Source organism: Natator depressus, chromosome 11 (assembly GCF_965152275.1).
Source record: "Natator depressus isolate rNatDep1 chromosome 11, rNatDep2.hap1, whole genome shotgun sequence".
NCBI lineage: Eukaryota > Metazoa > Chordata > Testudines > Cheloniidae > Natator > Natator depressus.
Window position 1 is genome coordinate 68,642,425 of NC_134244.1, and position 18,030 is coordinate 68,660,454.

The window sequence follows — 18,030 nt, forward strand, 5'->3', positions numbered from 1 at the left end:
TCTCAGGTTCCCATCCACTTTTGCTTCCCCTACTAATTCTTCCTGATTTGTGAGCAGCAGGTCAAGAAGAGCTCTGCCCCTAGTTGGTTCCTCCAGCACTTACACCAGGAAATTGTCCCCTACACTTTCCAAAAACTTCCTGGATTGTCTGTGCACCGCTGTATTGCTCTCCCAGCAGATATCAGGGTGATTGAAGTCTCCCATGAGAACCAGGGCCTGCGCTCTAGTAACTTCCGTTAGTTGCCGGAAGAAAGCCTCGTCCACCTCATCCCCTGGTCTGGTGGTCTATAGCAGACTCCCTCTACGACTTCTCCCGTGTTGCTCACGCTTCTAAACTTAATCCAGAGACTCTCAGGTTTTTCTGCAGTTTCATACCGGAGCTCTGAGCAGTCATACTGCTCTATTCCATACAATGCAACTCCCCCACCTTCTGCCCTGCCTGTCCTTCCTGAACAGTTTATATCCATCCATGACAGTACTCCAGTCATGTGAGTTAACCCACCAAGTCTCTTATTCCAATCACATCATAATTCCTTGACTGTGCCAGGATTTCCAGTTCTCCCTGCTTGTTTCCCAGGCTTCTTGCATTTGTGTATAGGCACTTAAGATAACTCGCTGATCGTCCCGCTTTCTCAGTATGAGAAAGTACTTACTTTAAAACAATCCACTTTGATGAGATCAATATGTATGTTACAACCAATTTGTTTTTGCATTTAGAACTGTTTCGGCATTATATTTTTAATTAAGTGCTCATCACACACTGGGTACTTTTATGCTGCCCCTCTCCAGCATTTTATCAGACTGCCTATTTATATTGTGGTAGCACATAGAGGCCCCAACCCTATTGTGCTAAACATCATACAATCATGCAAAAAATGAAGTGGACCCCGCCCATAAAAACTGACAATTTAAGTAAGATGGGAGACAACAGGTGAATACAACAAATACGTTAGGAGCACAGGGTAAGAAGATGATACTGGTCAGCATGATAAGCAGCAATGACTATTTATACATTGTTAATACCTGTTGTTGCCATGTTGTTTAAGCTGCAACCCAATATTTCAAAACAAGATTTTAAATTTTCATTTTTTTAGAGTAGATTGATTTGTAAAGGAAAAACCTCAACTGACAGTCCTATATCATCCACCCTGTTGTTTTGACTGCTTACTTGTTCTCTGTCATCCTAGCTCCCTTCCTCATGCAGCAAGTACACCTATGCATGCAGTTCAAAGCACTGTCCAAGGTTCAGGTGGGACGCTGATCAACTGCCCCAGAAAATTCAGTGGTGTTCAGGAAAGCAGCTACCTGGGAAAGTAACAGCAATACAGACCACACCCTTTCAGAGATACTAATCATGATGCTCTCCAGTCTCTACTTGTCCAAGGTCACTCAAAAATCAGGTGAGGTTTCCAGTGTTGTATGTAGGGATTCCTGTGCACTGCACGGAAAAAGTTACTCCTAAATGTCAGATGATTAGCCTACAATAGAGACTTTACACACAATGAAATGTCATGAAAATCTGAGCATTAAGATCTATAAGTGGTTCAAACATCCACTGAACTCTGCAGGAAAGGTTTGTGTTGTTAACCTGTGAGATTAACAGCAGAGACTCATTTTAAATCTAAAAATTTTAGTCAAGCTGGTAAAGTTGTGACAAATGAGAACTATTGTGCAAGATTATATTACTGCACACAGAGCACTTAAAATCTGTTAACATATGAACAGGCATCACATGTGACTATTCATTCAAGCTGAACTTTACAGAAACATTAAAAACCAGATTACAATGAAGGGTGCAGTATAAGAACTGAAGTAGAGCAGAATGCTGTAGTGTGAAAACTCATGAAAATTAAACACTTCCTCCACAAAGAGGTGATTTTTGCATTCAAGATGGACTAGATCTCTGTTCGGAAGTGTCTGGCTTAGCTTGCTCGTGTTCAGTTTTCTGCTATAAATATCCTGATTTCCTGTGCATCGTGCAAGTAGCAATTTTAATTGCATATTTCTCTCCTGCTGTTTCCTAACTAAGCCAGAACAGGCTTTGCCTGGATGAATTTGGCACTCCTCCAGTCCAAGCAGATAAGCATGTAAAAGACTAACTTGGGTCTAACTTGAGGGGGTGATGATGGGAGAAAGTCCCCCAAGTGTGAGGAGGCTGCTGAACTTCACATTAGTGAAATCACTAAAGTGTTCCCAACCTTCATGACTTTGCCATGAGTCTCATCATAATTGTTTTCCCTAAAGCTCCAGCTCCTGGAGTCAAGTGGATATGTGATGATTTCAGCCTTCATTATTAAAGACAACAGCAAGCAAGCAACAAGAACATCAGAGTTATTATTTTTATATAATCTCATGATTTTTGGTGAGCCTGACTCCTGATTTTTGAATATTTAGAGTTGGCAATACTTACAATGACTTTAAATATATATATTTTTAAAAAGCTACAAAATGTTACAGTAGTAAAAAGTTGAGTGAAAATTAACATGAGAATCTCAAAGTTTGATGGGAAGAACTTCTTTTGGTATTCAAGGTTAAAAGTAACCATTTGCCCCAGGTTAGTCAGCTATTTTGTAGATTACTTCATCCTTCAAACACTGCCAACACCGGGGGGGTGGGGTGGGGGGAGAAATACAGGCCTCTAATACAAGAAATTTATCCAAAACAGATAGGGACACATACAAATGTAACTACTAGAGAAAGAAGCAGAACATTAATTAAAATTTGAAGTCCAGGTACACTTTAAAAAGTTTTTGTATGCTCCTTGTCTGACAGGTGAAAAAGATGAAGTTACCATTTCTGTTAGGCAAATCATGCAAAAGAATAGAGAAGAGTTCCAAAGAGTGCCTTGGGTAGGGCAGAAGAAACAGGAGACAATTACTGTGGCAAGGAGGGCACAGAAGCCAGTATTATTACAAAAACTACAGCTTTCTACTGAAGTTCTCCAAAATACTGCAGTAAATGCATACTGTGACATTTTAAAGCCACTACAGGCCCTAAAATAGACACACTGCTACAACAGAAAAGTTTGATGTTCTTCTCTACCTTACTCTACTCAAAATAAAAAACTCAAGTGACATTTTTTTCCAATGGAAAATCCATCCTATTTAATAGCAGATATTTATCCTACCTATTGCGTTCAACCTCTCCAGCATCACCCAGGTAAAAAAAGAATACTGCAGCCTGCAAATCTAGTCAGTTTCTCTAGCTCCAATACAGTATCTTGAACATGCCAATTACTTTTGATTTTACCTGCAGACAAAGGTCACCAGGGAACTGAAATTAGGGTTAGTTATCCAGAATTATGGAGTCTCACCTTCTAAATACCAATACCAACCTAAACCAGGAGCCCAGTTGGAATGATCACCTATAATATTGTATTTACACCCATTTCTAACACTGCCCCAGCACAGCCAGTATGTAATAGAACAATGACTAAGGAAGTTCTCACTTCCTGCCTAAAGGGCACATTGTCCCCTACAAGCACAGGGAAGTAACATTCAGAAATGTATTTACATCAAGATAAAATTGATTGATTTGATTATGAACATGTTTCTGTGATGCAAGCATACCCTGAAGATGTGCATGCATAAAGAAATAGCTCTCTGAAACATGCGGACTTCACTGTTAAATTGGAACTCCTGACAAACAGCCAACAGAGATAGGAAACTCTGGATAGCAACAAGAAAAGGAGGACTTGTGGCACCTTAGAGACTAACAAATTTATTTGAGCATAAGCTTTTGTGAGCTACAGCTCAATCCGATGAAGTGAGCTGTAGCTCACAAAAGCTTATGCTCAAATAAAGTGGTTAGTCTCTAAGGTGCCACAAGTCCTCCTTTTCTTTTTGCGAATACAGACTAACACGGCTGCTACTCTGAAACCTGTGGATAGCAAGAAATCCAGCCACAGTGACCTTTGTAATCCCCATGAACGATTCCAGATATAGAAATCTTCAAACAACTCTCGAGATAAATCATTAAAGCAGTACAATTATTCAAAGAGACTTGATTTTACCAAGGGTCTAATATTCAAAGCCAACAGCATGTGCTTTCTGTGAAGGGAAAGGGTTAAAGAAACAGCTTGTGAGCAGAAACAAGTTGCCTGTAGGAGTTCATTCTTATGCAGATCACGTTATTAAAGCACTAATTAAAACGAAAAGAATCTCACTGAAAGTTCAGTAACTTACCAAAGTGGCAATCTGTATGCAACAGCCACAATATTTTTTCCATCTCGAGAATCAATTTATTCTCACTTTCTGCTTTAAAGTTATTACCATTATGCTAAAAAATACAGCCAACAGTTTATGTTTTGAATGTTTTTCCTGATTAACATGAAAAAATAATCAGTTCTGCCCCACTGTTTCACAGTTAAAGGCTTGTTTTCTCCATACTTTATACTGGCCTTCATTCCACTTGTCTATGATATACATTCAATCAGTAAACTGGAAAAATAAAGCAATGTAACCAAGGCTTTGCTATAGATTAGCCGTTTAAAATTTCTCTAGCCAAGTGGTACATTGCTTGTGATAACCCATTTGGCTAAACACTGCTATCCTCAGCCACAAGTACTAGCAACAAGACCAGATATTTTTGTACATTTATTCCCCTTCACCATTGTTTAATAAGGTGCAAATGTAATGAATGGGTTACTCAGTTACCGAAATGAAATTGTCATCACTCCTTCCTTCTCACTAGTGAAGCAATCATGACCTAAATTAAAGAGACAGAACCAAACTCCAGCCAGTACCAGACAATGTTGTTTTACATCTGAGTGTCACTGAATGAACAAGATGGATGAGACCAGACGGCTCAGGAAGCAGACCAGCAGTGCCAACTCAACCACACAAGTGGTATTTAAAAAATAAAAACAAAAGACTGTTCATGTATTTAAAGCAAAGTTTTACAATTTTCCAATAAAATAATTAAAATCTACATCAAAGCTGTCCCACTGTTTATTAATATTGCCAAATTCTGCAGTGGTTTTTTTTAGCTTTTTTTAGAAATACTGAAATTGTTCACCCACAAGAACAGTTTGATTTGTGGAATAATTCCTTAATTCTTTACTTTCAACAACAAAAATCTAGGGAAGTACCCAGGTGACCAGACTAATAGGCCTCACTCCTCCAATTCCTTAGGGCATGGCTACACTGGAAACTTCAAAGCGCTGTCGCGGGAACGCTCCCGTGGCAGCGCTTTGAAGAGCTCCCCCAGCACTCCTGGTAATCCACCTCCACCGCTCGGAGCCTGTCTACACTAGCGCTTTAAAGTGTTCAGACTTGCTGCGCTCAGGGGGGTGATTTTTCACCCCCCTGAGCCAGCAAGTTAGAGCACTATAAAATGTAAGTGTGGACAAGCCCTTAGTAAATGTTTATCTCAGCTCGTAATGCTTCACAAACATCAGCCCCATTGCTAAGGAATGAGCTTCAAGGTACTTGGCATAGCTTATTCACACTATCTGACCCGTGGACCACTGTAGAGTCTGTTTAGCTCTTCACCTTTCACCTGTATAGACTGCACCAGGACAAAAATTAAACCAAGTTCCTCCTTTAGCAACCTAATCATGTATAAATACATTAATTACACTCACTTAACCATGTGCCAAAAATCCACACCTTAGATATAAGCCCATGAATGCCTGTTTCCATTGTAAATCTTTTGTGTTTGCTTGTACATACACGGAACTGTTTTGGAACTTCGAACATTAAGCTAAAACTCTGTTGCCATGTCTGCTCACAGGCTAAATCAAGCTATAAGTGGTTTAGATATTTTTCTCTTGCCCCTCCCCGCCCCCTTCAATAGGCCAAACAAGGAATAGATAGTAACTGGCTCTAGATACTTTCAACTTTTTTTAAACTAGGCCTGAGAAAAATAACTTATTAAAAATATGTAATATTTGAAGTGTTGATATAAAATTTAATTATTGCATTTGGTCAGTAGCAATCTTCTAAAGGTAATGCTTAGAAGTAACAAGTAACAATAGGGACTGACAGCTAGCCCTAAGGCCCCTCATGTTCCTGCTTTATTTTATGTTGTATGATGCCCAGCACAGAAGTATTTAGCCATTCTGATGCTGTGAATTAGTGACTAAGGTACAGTTTAAGCAGGTGGGAGCTCAATCCCCATCTGTTTTAAAATACACTAATTTTTTTCTAAAAAAGCCCCACAGGGCCAGCTCAAGGAGTGTGAGCTGCCTCAGTGGGGGAGGAGCCCACCTTCATGTATTGCAAGTGGAAGTCAACTTGGGGATAGACGTTTGGGCTTGGCTGGCACCTGGCTCTAGGATCCTGCAAGGTGGAAGGGTCCCAGAGCTTGGGCTGCAGTCCAAGCTTGAACGTCTACACTGCAATTAAGTCCAAACCCCCCGGCATAGTGGGGAACAATGCTAGTAATTCAGAGACAAATTAAGGGTTTTACTTTGCAGAGAGAAGTTAACTTTTTAAGTAGTAACTTAAGTTTAGAGTTACCTCTTACATTCCCCCCCCCCCCCCCCCCGGCTCTTGCAAGATTGAATGCAATACACAGGAACACCCATTCTGCTGGCAGCAAGCCGAATATATGCCAGACGTTTCTGTGTATGAGGAGAATCTCTATTTCTTTTCCTTAAACAAGCTACCTGAACACTTTCCTTGTCTGTCTCATTGAAAGAACTCTCCCAAATGACGCATTTCACGTTCAGAAGCATGTCCTTATTGTTTCTCCAAATGTTTGTATTTATACATGTAAAATGTTAAGAAGTAGGAGGCTGACACCAACTACAGTGACAAAAAAAATTTATGGAGTAGATCAAAGGCACCAACGGGCTCAAAAAGATTCAAGTTCAAATGGAAAAAAATTAAAGAATTTTAAGAAAAAAAGGTCAAAGAAAAACAATAATGAACATCAACTCTCCTCCCCACTTTACATTCCCTTTGAGGCTGAAAATCGGAGATGACCAACCACCCATCTTTCTATTATACCAGCAAAATGCAAGACATACAGTTCTATTATCTGAAATGCATTTGATCTGTACAGAGTTTTTTGTTGACGTTTCCAGGGTAATGTTACACTGGCACTTTGCAGAGCTTGGGGAAAAGAATTTGAATTCCCATAGTTCATGGGAAGATCTTTTACCTTATGATAATTATCACACTTCTCACAAATTTCTGCAATTAAATTATTTATTGTACATTTTGTACACAGAAACCGTCTTTAAAAGTTTCTTTGCTCTATAAAACAGTAACAAGTAATATTCAAGAACATTTATATAGTTAATAGAAACATCACAACACAAGCAGATAAACTGAATTTAAACTGAATTGTTCTTTGTACAAGTATAGCTGCAGACTCATGGAATGTATATTCTGGTGCATAAAGCATAACATTTATAATGTATTTATGCACATTCACTTCCTACTTTACAGAACAGTAAACCACAGCTTCTTCAATGTAATCGGAGACTAACGTGTCAAAGGCACAACACGCAGTAGAGCTTTCCACAAATACCAATACACCCATTAACTAGTACCTCCTTTTTAAACTTTTAAAGACAGCACAAACAACAGGAGATTTGGACTAGCAAATTATTTCCCCCCACCTTCCTTACCAGTTTCTGAGCTTCTGGACTGAAGCAGTCTGCTTCCGTTTGCATGGCTGCAAAGTTTGTTATTCACCGTCAGAGTCTTTGAAGTTCATACACGAAAAGGGAAACAAAATATCCACCTTACTACTTGCTAGGCTTCTGCTTTATTTACTTAACATCCCAGGAAAGTATTTCTGATCCAGTTTGTCAAGTGTTTATCCAAACAAACAAGATGACTCTGTCCACCTCTCCAAAATCCTCACATTTCTGTCAGCCTGCTCTGCTGACACAGAATCCACTTAGGGGAGTGGTCAAAACACAGGGCGAGTCACACAGGTGCTCTAGGGAGCACACAAAGTCAGTGTGCTTCATAAAGGAATCCTTCCTTCGCTGCTTCAGAAAACACAAGCACAAGCACAGATTTCCTCTCACAAAACTTTCAGTTCTTTCAGTTCACATTTGTATTGAAGTTTCCACCTACTCTCCCCACCCTACTTCAAGGGAATGGCAGGACAGTAATAGCTTATGGCTCCACGCTTGTCAGTAACTACAGTTCTTGAGTCAGCAAGTAAGCAGCTAACTCCAAAGGTGCAGGAAGGCAGACAAGCTGATTTTTCCTCTTCCCTCGGCACAGGACCTTTGACTAAGCAACTGTCGTCATCTGCAAGTCTGCAGCAAAATCATTCAATGTTCCTTAGTCTTACCACAACCAGCACTACGACACCAAGAACAGGATGTGTTTATTACTGTAGTGTTTTCTACAACCATCACTTTACAGGCTGTCAAATACAAATAGTTTGTGCTGCTTTATGAAGCCCCTTGTGCTACTACTTCATGACATTTTTATGGTAGTGCATAATCTTATTTTTGAAATCAGAAAAAAATTCTGAGATCCACTTGTAAACAGAATTCCTTTTGGCCTCTTACCCAACTTTTCATACTGCGTGCTGATGTGGTCGTCCCATCTCAAAAAAGAATATATTGGAATTGGAAAAGGTTCAGAAAAGGGCAACAAAAATGATTAGGGGGGTATGGAACGGCTTCCATATGAGGAGCGATTAATAAGACTGGGACTTTTCAACTTCGAAAAGACAACTGAGGGGAGATATGCTAGAGGTCTATAAAATCATGACAGGTGTGGAGAAAGTGTTATTTACTCCTTCTCATAACACAAGAGCTAGGGGGTCACTAAATGAAATTAATAGGCAGCAGGTTTAAAACAAACAAAAGGAAGTATTTTTTCAAACAACGCACAGTCAAACTGTGGAACTCTTTGCCAGAGGATGTTGTGAAGGCCAAGACTATAACAGCGTTCAAAAAGAACTAGATAAATTCATGGAGAATAGGTCCATCAATGGCCATTAGCCAGGATGGGCAGGCATGGTGTTCCTAGCCCAGAGGTGGGCAAACTAAGGTCCGCAGGACCGTTCTGCCTGGCCCCTGAGCTCCTGGCCCGGGAGGCTGTCCCCCAGCCCCTCCCCCGATGTCCCTCCTCCCCTGCAGGCTCAGCTCACTGCACCGCCGGCGCAATGCTCTGGGCAGCGGGGCTGCAAGCTCCTGGGGCAGCACAGCTGCAGAGCCCAGCTTGACCCGGTGCTCTGTGCTAAGCAGCGCAGCTGCCTGTCCTGGTGTAGCCGCACCACCAGCCACCGGTGCTCCAAGCAGCGCGATAAGGGGGCAGGGAGCGAGGGAGTTCGGGGTGGTGGTCAGGGGGTGTGGACAGGGGTCAGAGCAGTCAGAGGGCGGGGAACAAGGGGGTTGAATGGGGGCAGAAGATCCAGAGACGGTCAGGGAGAAGGGGTGGTTGGATGGGGCAGGGGTCCCCAGGGGAGGGGGCAGTCAGGAAGGAGAGGAGGGGTTGGATGGGGCGGCGGGGGTAAGTCGGGGCGGGGGTTCCGGGGGCGGTGGATGGGGCAGAGGTCGGGGAGGGGCAGTCAGGAAGGAGAGGGGGTGGTCAGGGGACAGAGAGGGAGGGAGGATGGGGCAGGGGTCCCGAGGCAGGGCGGGGGAGGCTGTCAAGGGGTGAGAAGCAGGGGGAGTCGGATAGGGGGCAGGGGCCAGGCCACGGCTGGCTGTTTGGGGAGGCACAGCCTCTCCTAACCGGCCCTCCACACAATTTCTGAAAACCAATGTGGCCCTCAGGCCAAAAAGTTTCCCCGCCCCTGCCCTAGCCTATGTTTGCTAGAAACTGAGAATGGATCACTTGATGATTACCTATTCTGTTTATTCCCTCAGTGGCACCTGGCATTGACCACTGTCGGAAGACAGGATCCTGGGCTAGATGGCCCTTTGATCTGACCCAGTATAGTCGTGCTTATGTTCATAATGTGAAGTAAAAACCTCATCAGCAGCAATAACTACACTAAAATAGTGGCCTGTGTTTACATCTCTGCCATCTAGGATATGGACATTACCCAAGCTGTTACTCTGGGTGCATTGAAAGTTTACATTTAATAATGCTTGAGTGGATTCTCACATGTGACCAATGTTCAGACCCTGGAAAAATCCAACTGAAGTGCCTGCCACTTTGGCACAATTACATCAGTATGCTGGCTTCATTTACATAGATTTTATTTTAAAAAAACAGACAGGTGGGTCATCAATGTTGAGTGTGACACAAGGAAAACTTCTCTTCTGTAATGAATGGGAAGTTAATTCTAACTGACTAAAAAAGGGAACAAAAAGCAAGGAACAAGGGTGGAGAGGTTGACAGCGATTAATTTAGAGTTCAGCGAAATCTGTACACTACCGGTTAAGGATGAGAGACAATAGCAGAACAATTAAGAGAATCCTAAACTGTCACTACCTGTACTCTACCCATTTCGGATAGATCATTTTGGATGGATCACTTGATGGATGACCTGTTCTGTTCATTCCCTCTGAAGCACTAGGCATCGGCCACTGTCAGAAGACAGGATACTGGGCTAGATGGACCTTGATCTGATCCACTATGGACGTTCTTATGTTGTCAATCAGGAGATGGAATTGGACACCAGTACATTTCATAGTGCTCTAAAATTCCTTAAACACTAAACCAAAATGGATTGTAACGTTTTGTTTCCCCAAACTCAAACCAAATACTAATGCAGATTATCACACACTTTTAAGTCACTTTCATATACTCACTGCATTTCTCCAGGCTATCAGGCTGGAATTAAACTGCACATTTCTCTTCTCTCTATCCCATCTGAAATGTCACCCTGGGATTATTTTGGTTTGGCATATTTTTAATTTCTTTATTTTCCTCATCACTCAGAAAATGATCAGGTGAACGCATATAAATAAATATTAAAATGATTATGGGCACATTCCCCAGAAGATTTCACCTTTAGCGTAATACTACATGATATTTATAGGTACAGAAGGACAGATCTATGCACAATAAGCAAAATCCTGGCCATGCTCAAGTCAATAGCAAAACTCCCATTAACTTTAATGGGGTCAGGATTTCACCTAATGTATGCATGCACACCATCTCCCACAAAGAAAACAGGCCGGAATAGACATGGCCCTGAGAAGATAATCTAAATTTCAATGGTTATTTTTCAGCTGTTGACATTTTGGAAGACTAGAGGAGGTTTGCTGTCAACAGAGTCCTCTCTTCTTGGCTCCATTCCTTACATTGCATGGACAAGCAAAATAGGTTGTTACCCAGCAACCAAGCCATTATGTTCCTTCCTGGTCAGCCAGCTAAGGATGGAGAAGCCTGTAGAGGCTCCACCTAGCAACAGAGTTCAATTTTTCCATAAACTCCCAACCTACTGCCAGTCCCAGCGAAAGAACGCAGTAGTCCATGCTGTTCCCATAGTATCATCCATATAACAGGCAGATTGTTTTCTTAATTCATTTTTAAGTGCATAGAATAATTTTATATTCACAGACTAGTATTTCACAGTAATTTTATTCAGTGAGTTCCTGAATACCAACCATGTCCCATTGTTCCAGAAAGGCCAAGCATATTCTACAAAGCTTCCTCTGCAGAAGTGCTCCAAGTATGCATAATTTACAAGCTGTCCTTCAAAACTGTCATTTGAGAAGACAACTTATTTAAAAAAAAAATAGCAACTTTGCTTTTTCATAATAGGCCTGCACTGTCCTATGGGGAAATTTCCACCACTTTTTCTTCAGCCTGTGAAACTGTGAGGTTAGGGATCGGAGTAGCAGAACGCTAGAGTACACAGAATCATACTCCTGCTCCCCCTGGGTCTACTAGAACGCTCATTCATCCAGTGACATTTGGATCAGCAGATTTGCTGACTCTTCCTTTCACTTTACATTAACTGGCAAGTCTCCTCAAGAGGGTTACTAAATTATAGAAGGGGGAATATAAACATTATAGAGTCACAAATCAGAGAATTTTCGAAGTACCACTTAGATGTCAAATTCAGGGAAAAAAAACATAGGGTATGACCGAAGGATAGATTGGAGACCAAAACAACCACATGTGGTGAGCCACCAATGCTGTTTGTACTTCAAATGTTTCTTCCAGTTTAAGATATTTCCTACCTATTTTTCAGGAAATGCAAGAATATTCCACTAAAATTTTCAAACCAAGAGAAACTTTTGAAATGTACCCTTCAAGGGAGAGAATTTTTGGAAATCACTTCCAGTTGCTCTTATAACTGTAAATATTAAATCAGAAATTGTTTAATTCTGCCAGTGAGAATGCTGTTACTAGTAATAACTTTCTCTTCAACAGGCATCGTCCTCAATACGGATGAAGAAAGGAATTTCAGGTGCTAGGTAGCTCAGTATATTAGTATACTTTTTTCCCCTATTCAAGTCCTCTTTTGGCCATACATTTAATTTGATGGTCTCCATATTGCAAGATGGCAATTTCTACTCTCAGCAGGTCCAAGGTCAGATCAGCAGAGGTATTACACATCAGAAACAAGTGCAGTGGAGTTTTCATAGCACCTACCTGCATTATGCCTGGCTCTAGACAGTTCTTTTCTTAAATACTAATTTTAAGTTATGGGGAAACAAACGAATTCTTAACGGAGAAATTCTGTTGACAAGACAACTAACTCCAAATCATACCCTCTTCTCCAAGACAGCTAGCTACCTTTTTGAATTGTTCTATGCCTCTGTCATCTACAAGTTGGATTACAGTAATATACTTTATTTAGGATTTCTTTAGGAGACCACCAAGCAGCTTCAGCTGCAGAAACATTCCAGTCTGTCACCCAGCTGTGGTGGGCAGAGCACTGTATGCAGTACCTTTGCCTAAGATTCTACACTGGATATGTTTGCTTCCATATGTAAATCACTGTGCTACCTGGTTACTTGAGAAAATCCCTCTTTCCCTATGATCAGTCATGAATGTTAAGGCCTGCTGTGGACTCACGGGATATAATTCAAGTTCCAATAGCAGTGTGTTTTCAGCAGAGACCCATTCCCAATGGCACTTGCAGTTTAACAGCCCTGGCAGCTTTCAGAACACACAACTTTTTTTTTAAAACAGGATTGGGTTGAGATTTTACACACAGGTTGCAAGACTCATACTGTTTAAAGTTGCAAATGGGTTAACATATTGGATTTGTCTAGCCTACGTTGATTATACAATTTAACTATTAAAATAGGAAGCACTCAGATGTTGTGACAAAAGGTGTTGCATATCAATGTCCATGTAAGTAATCACATAGAAGGACTAGATGCAGTACTAGATGCTAGGAATATAAAGGTACCTTTAAACCCCAGAGATTTTTAAATCTATGAAAACTAATCCCCACCTCTCAACCACACCTAAAAAAATTGAAGTGTTATGAAAAGAAAGAAATGGCTTATAAGATTCTGTAAGTAAACAAGCTAAAACACAATTTGGAATGCTTGGGTGGCTTGTCCCCAGGGTTTGCAAATTCCAAGCGGGTTCATGTTGCTTGGCTGAGAGTCAAACTGCTCAACTGCCTCAGGTTGATGGTGGTGGTTGTAGTGTTAGTAAACTGGAGACAAATTGTTTGCTAGAGACTTGGAAAAAATCCACTGACCAGTGGCTCGGTCACATTCACTGGAAAGTGGGGGTTGGCTAAACTATTAATTTTTCCAGAAATTACATTTGTTTTAAAAAATGTTTGTAGCCCTTATGATTGCAAAAATAGCCATCTAAAGTAACTGATGCAGTGTGGTCTTCTTTCTGAAGCAGTCTCCAGACCCCAGATGAGGCAGTAGCATATTCCTTCTAATTAACAAATTATGCAAAAAAGACTCTCCAAGAAATGATCTGGCTAAGACACCTGGGTAGGAATCCAAGCAACTGTTATTTCCCAGCAACTGGAGATGGTACGGGGAGAAGTTACTGAACTATTACACTGGGGAATTTCTTCAGGACTCCCATTTTCAAATTTTTAACCAGCTAGTCAGGGTCCATTTTCTCAACACATTCATTTGCTACACCTGTAAGAACCCAGCTTGCAAAAGGGACAAATTAAATAAATGAGAGTGAAATGTATTAAATATAGGAAGACAGTTATGGAAAAAGCCTAATGCTCACACCAGAAGTGTGCTTGCCTACAATCCCAATCCAATGCAGTCCAAATAGAAAGCTAACAGTGCAGACCCTTCAGTACAAATGAAACACTGTACGTAGACAAACAAAAACAGAAACAAAAAGGGAGCTGTCACTTTTCTTCATAAGCCTACAAGAGCAAGCAGCATTAGTAATAATTAACTAGAAAAGCAGCAGTAAAGTTATAAGGATCAGGAAGCTAGTACAGGTATTAATCAAAGGATACTGAATACATCTTTTCCCCCTCCCCTGTGGAATATATCAGGGTATTGCACAAGCATATGATTTGCAGTTACACAGAAACATACTGCATGCTTTATATGCACATGTTAATATGGAGCCTAAACATCAAACTCCATGGGAATGAAACCGGAAGGGACTTGAAACTCCCAAGCGATAATCATGAAAGAGCTCCTGTGTAAACTGGAAACAGGAGTATGGTAGAAGGCCCATAATGTTTGCTATAAAGAATGTCAGAATAATTGCTAGCACAAACAAATGCCAATAAAGTTTGGCCTTTAAGTTAGGGCACACCCAGGCATTTTGTCTCCATGGTACGTTGTGTCTCACCAGACCAGGGAATCAGTTTTTCAAATCATCAGGAAAGTTGGGCTTCGAGCAGGAGCAGATAAAGGCAAATCCTGCATAAAAAAACCCTGAGAATATCAAAAACTTTGGGGGCTCTATTATACAATAAACCCCGCCCAGCCCAGCCAAAACAATACGATTAAGAACTTCTTTGCTGTGGTAATCAGTGAAGTAACATTACCACAAACCACCTCGCAGCATTTCATTTCAATTCAGTAGAACTTATCATTCTGGATGGGAATGTTTGCAATCTTATACATTCCTTTGACAAAGCATACTACTTGGAGACAAGGATATAGTCCCATCTATTACCTATTAGAGCCTTACCAAAAAGCCAACAGAAACCGGTTATACCCAACTCACAGTGTAACTCCTTCTCAGAAAGACAAAACACTCTAGCTCAAGGTACATTATTGCAGCATCAGTACAGCATACAACCTGGGGTCTCAATGTGACATGAATTTGTATTCTTTTTTGCAGAATACTGTCTGAGACACCTGGCTCATCACTTAAAAAGAAAATGAAGTTATTTCAAAGTAAGTTATTTTAAAAGACACACACACACACACACTTATTTTCAAAGTTTGAGGAAAAGACATCTAATTAAAAACTCACCTTTTTGCTTTGACCCTTTTAATACAAATAAATTTTTTTTTAACACTGAGCCAAACAGAATAAACTTTTTTTTTTTAAACAGATTTTCCTGCCATATTTACCTGTGAAATTTGTACAGAATGTTAGAACAGAGGTGACATTCTAATTTCATTATTTAAGGAGCAATACAAGTTCTCATAACGTCAGTAAAATTCCAATATGTTGTTACACTTCTACTGCGGTTCCAAAGCATAACTGTGATTTGTAGTTCTGATGTTCTTTAAAATACAAGTCTCATTTTCTGATGGACAGAATAGATAGAAAATACTTCATACTGAAAGAGTTGGACAGAGTTTAACTGAAACGATACTATCTGTGGCTCAAGTAGTGACTTTATTTAACATTTTTTATCCTGTTCTCATGGCATTTAAGAGTGTGTCTATATTAGTGCTTTGAGAAATATCCGTTTTTGAGGCACAGTTATGCAGAAAGATTTTTTTTTCTATGCCATGACCCCACTTCATCATTACTCTCTTCAATGGGCACAACCTGGCATCTTTACAGTTTAGCTGGCAAGGATTTCAAGAGCTCCTTGTAAATGGTAACCAAGGAAATGAACTCAAGTATATACAGCTAAATGCTTCTTTGGAAAACAATGTTAAATTTTCATCACCAAAATGTACCATCAGAATCAGATTATTTTCTATGGAGGCTAACATGAGACATAGCAAGAAAGAGGAAGGAAACCCTGAAAGGCACTAAGTACTTCTCAATTGCACTGAAATCAGACTAGTTGACATCATGCTAACTGGGGAAATTTAAGGGTACGCCTACATTAACCAAAAAACCCCAAACCAAACCAACCCACAGCAGAAAGTCTCAGAGCCTGGGTCAACTGACTCAGGCTCACGCTACAGGACTAAAAATAGTAGTATAGACATTCCTGCTCAGGCCGGAGCTTGGGCTCTGAGACCTGGTGAGAGGGGTGGGCCTCAGAGCCTGCGCAGGAACACTGCTATTCTTAGCCACATAGAATGAGCCCTACGAGCCCAAGTCAGTTGACCTGGACTCAGACTTGCTGCCATGGGTTCTTTGTTTTAGGATTTTAATATTTGTGTCTATGGAAAGTTATGCTTTTTATTTTTAAAAAGGAGCAACAGTTTACTGAATGCATCCGATGAAGTGAGCTGTAGCTCACGAAAGCTTATGCTCAAATAAATTTGCTAGTCTCTAAGGTGCCACAAGTACTCCTTTTCAGTTTAAGAAGAGCTTGTCTAGCCAAATGACTAGATGTACTCATTCCTACAGTTCTTGGCTCCTTTGCTTGATAAAAATATACAAGCTGCGAAAGGTAAAATCTCTTGAAAACAATAAATGAAAAGAGGTGGTTTTCATACAGGGCTTCAACTGCAGATAACCTTCATTAATATGCATTATTCACTGTAAGATGTCATCCCACAAATGACCAAACTACACAAGAATCAAAGTTTATATAGAAGTGGGATTCCAATTCAAACAAAAAGATGGAAGCTACCTTTGCTTGTAGTGGATTGCTCTTCTTTGCAGGATAGCCCAGTTCAGCATCTGAGTACTCCTTGGCCTTACTTCAAACCCTGCTTGTTTTGCACTACAAACTATATTGATAATCTCCCCAATGGCAGTTTGAAAATTAGAATGTAGAGAGTGTCTGCTCAGAAGAGGCCCATAAGTGGAACAGCAGAGATGTTCACTTCAGTCCTAACAATTATTTGCAAAGCTACATGGGAAAGTATGACAAAAGTCCACTAGGAATATCCCTGGCTCTAGAAAGTACAGTACTACTACTAATCCTTCACTTTCATAAGCACTTCACTGATTCTCATATTCAATAAAACAAAAGGCCAACCAAAGCAGCAAGAACAACAAGAATCAATTTTGAGTAGCTCACGATCTTGTCTCATGTCCCTATATAATGGTAGTTTCAGCAGAAATAAATTTGGCCTTGTTTGTCAAGAAATTGACAAAACTCTACAGAAAGCTCATTTGCCAAACTGACAAATCTTGAAACGTGTCACAATGAATTGAAGTCAAGAAAAACTATTTGATTCTTACCAGGTTTGGGAAAATTAAAAAAAATCAAGTAACAATTCTCAAGACTCAAACCTCCAGAATAGGTATTAAGATGAATGCGTGCCTCTTAGCAAAAAGGTTTTGCTGAACACTGCAGTGGGAAAAATACACCTTTCACAAAACATTTCCTTATTATTACTCAATCACACAGCGTGAAAGTGTGGTGAGGGTCTGGATGGTGTGCTTCTTTGTACATGAAAGAATTATCCTCACATTCTCTTCATGCAAGAGTTCAGAAATTAATCCCCTCCCCTTGCCTTTTTTTTTTTAAACCTCTTAAGATGCCAAAAGTTTATTTTTTTAAACCTGGGCAGCCAAGGGTACAGAACTAGCTGTTCTGGAATGTCTATGGAGCAGCTGTAAGTCATCTACATTTAAAGCTTGAATGTTTTTGTTCTTATAGCTCAACATTTTGAATATCCAAGGCCATGGATTGTGGGCGGGAGGAAACATACTAATGATACACAATTCTCACCTGAACATCGTTTGCTTCAGAGGAAAAAAAATTCCCTACGCTATTGCCAGAAGATACAAGTTTTAAAAAAAAGAGAATTTAAGCACAGGACTGGGAGCCAGAAACTCCTGATTCTGACAGACTCTCTCAGTCTTCAGCAAGTCACTTAACCATAGGTGAAAAGTACTATTGATGTAAACTGATCAATTATTTTTTGAGCAATTT

The 18,030-nt window shown here is 40.4% G+C and overlaps 1 protein-coding gene across 27 annotated transcripts in view; it reads right to left on the reverse strand.

Annotated features, from left to right (window-relative positions):
* LRRFIP1 (LRR binding FLII interacting protein 1) overlaps positions 1-18,030 on the reverse strand; it is a 184,502-nt gene that overhangs the window by 97,073 nt on the left and 69,399 nt on the right. Inside the window, exon 1 of one of the 27 annotated variants that reach the window (XM_074968126.1) lies at positions 7,580-8,012. The exons of 23 other annotated variants lie outside the window; for them this stretch is intronic. In XM_074968126.1, coding sequence (XP_074824227.1) covers positions 7,580-7,624 — 45 coding nt within the window. In that variant the 5' untranslated portion in view covers positions 7,625-8,012. Of the gene's footprint in view, positions 1-7,579; positions 8,013-18,030 lie in introns of those variants that run through there. 3 more of the 27 variants (XM_074968122.1, XM_074968128.1, XM_074968141.1) reach the window with 3 other exon arrangements.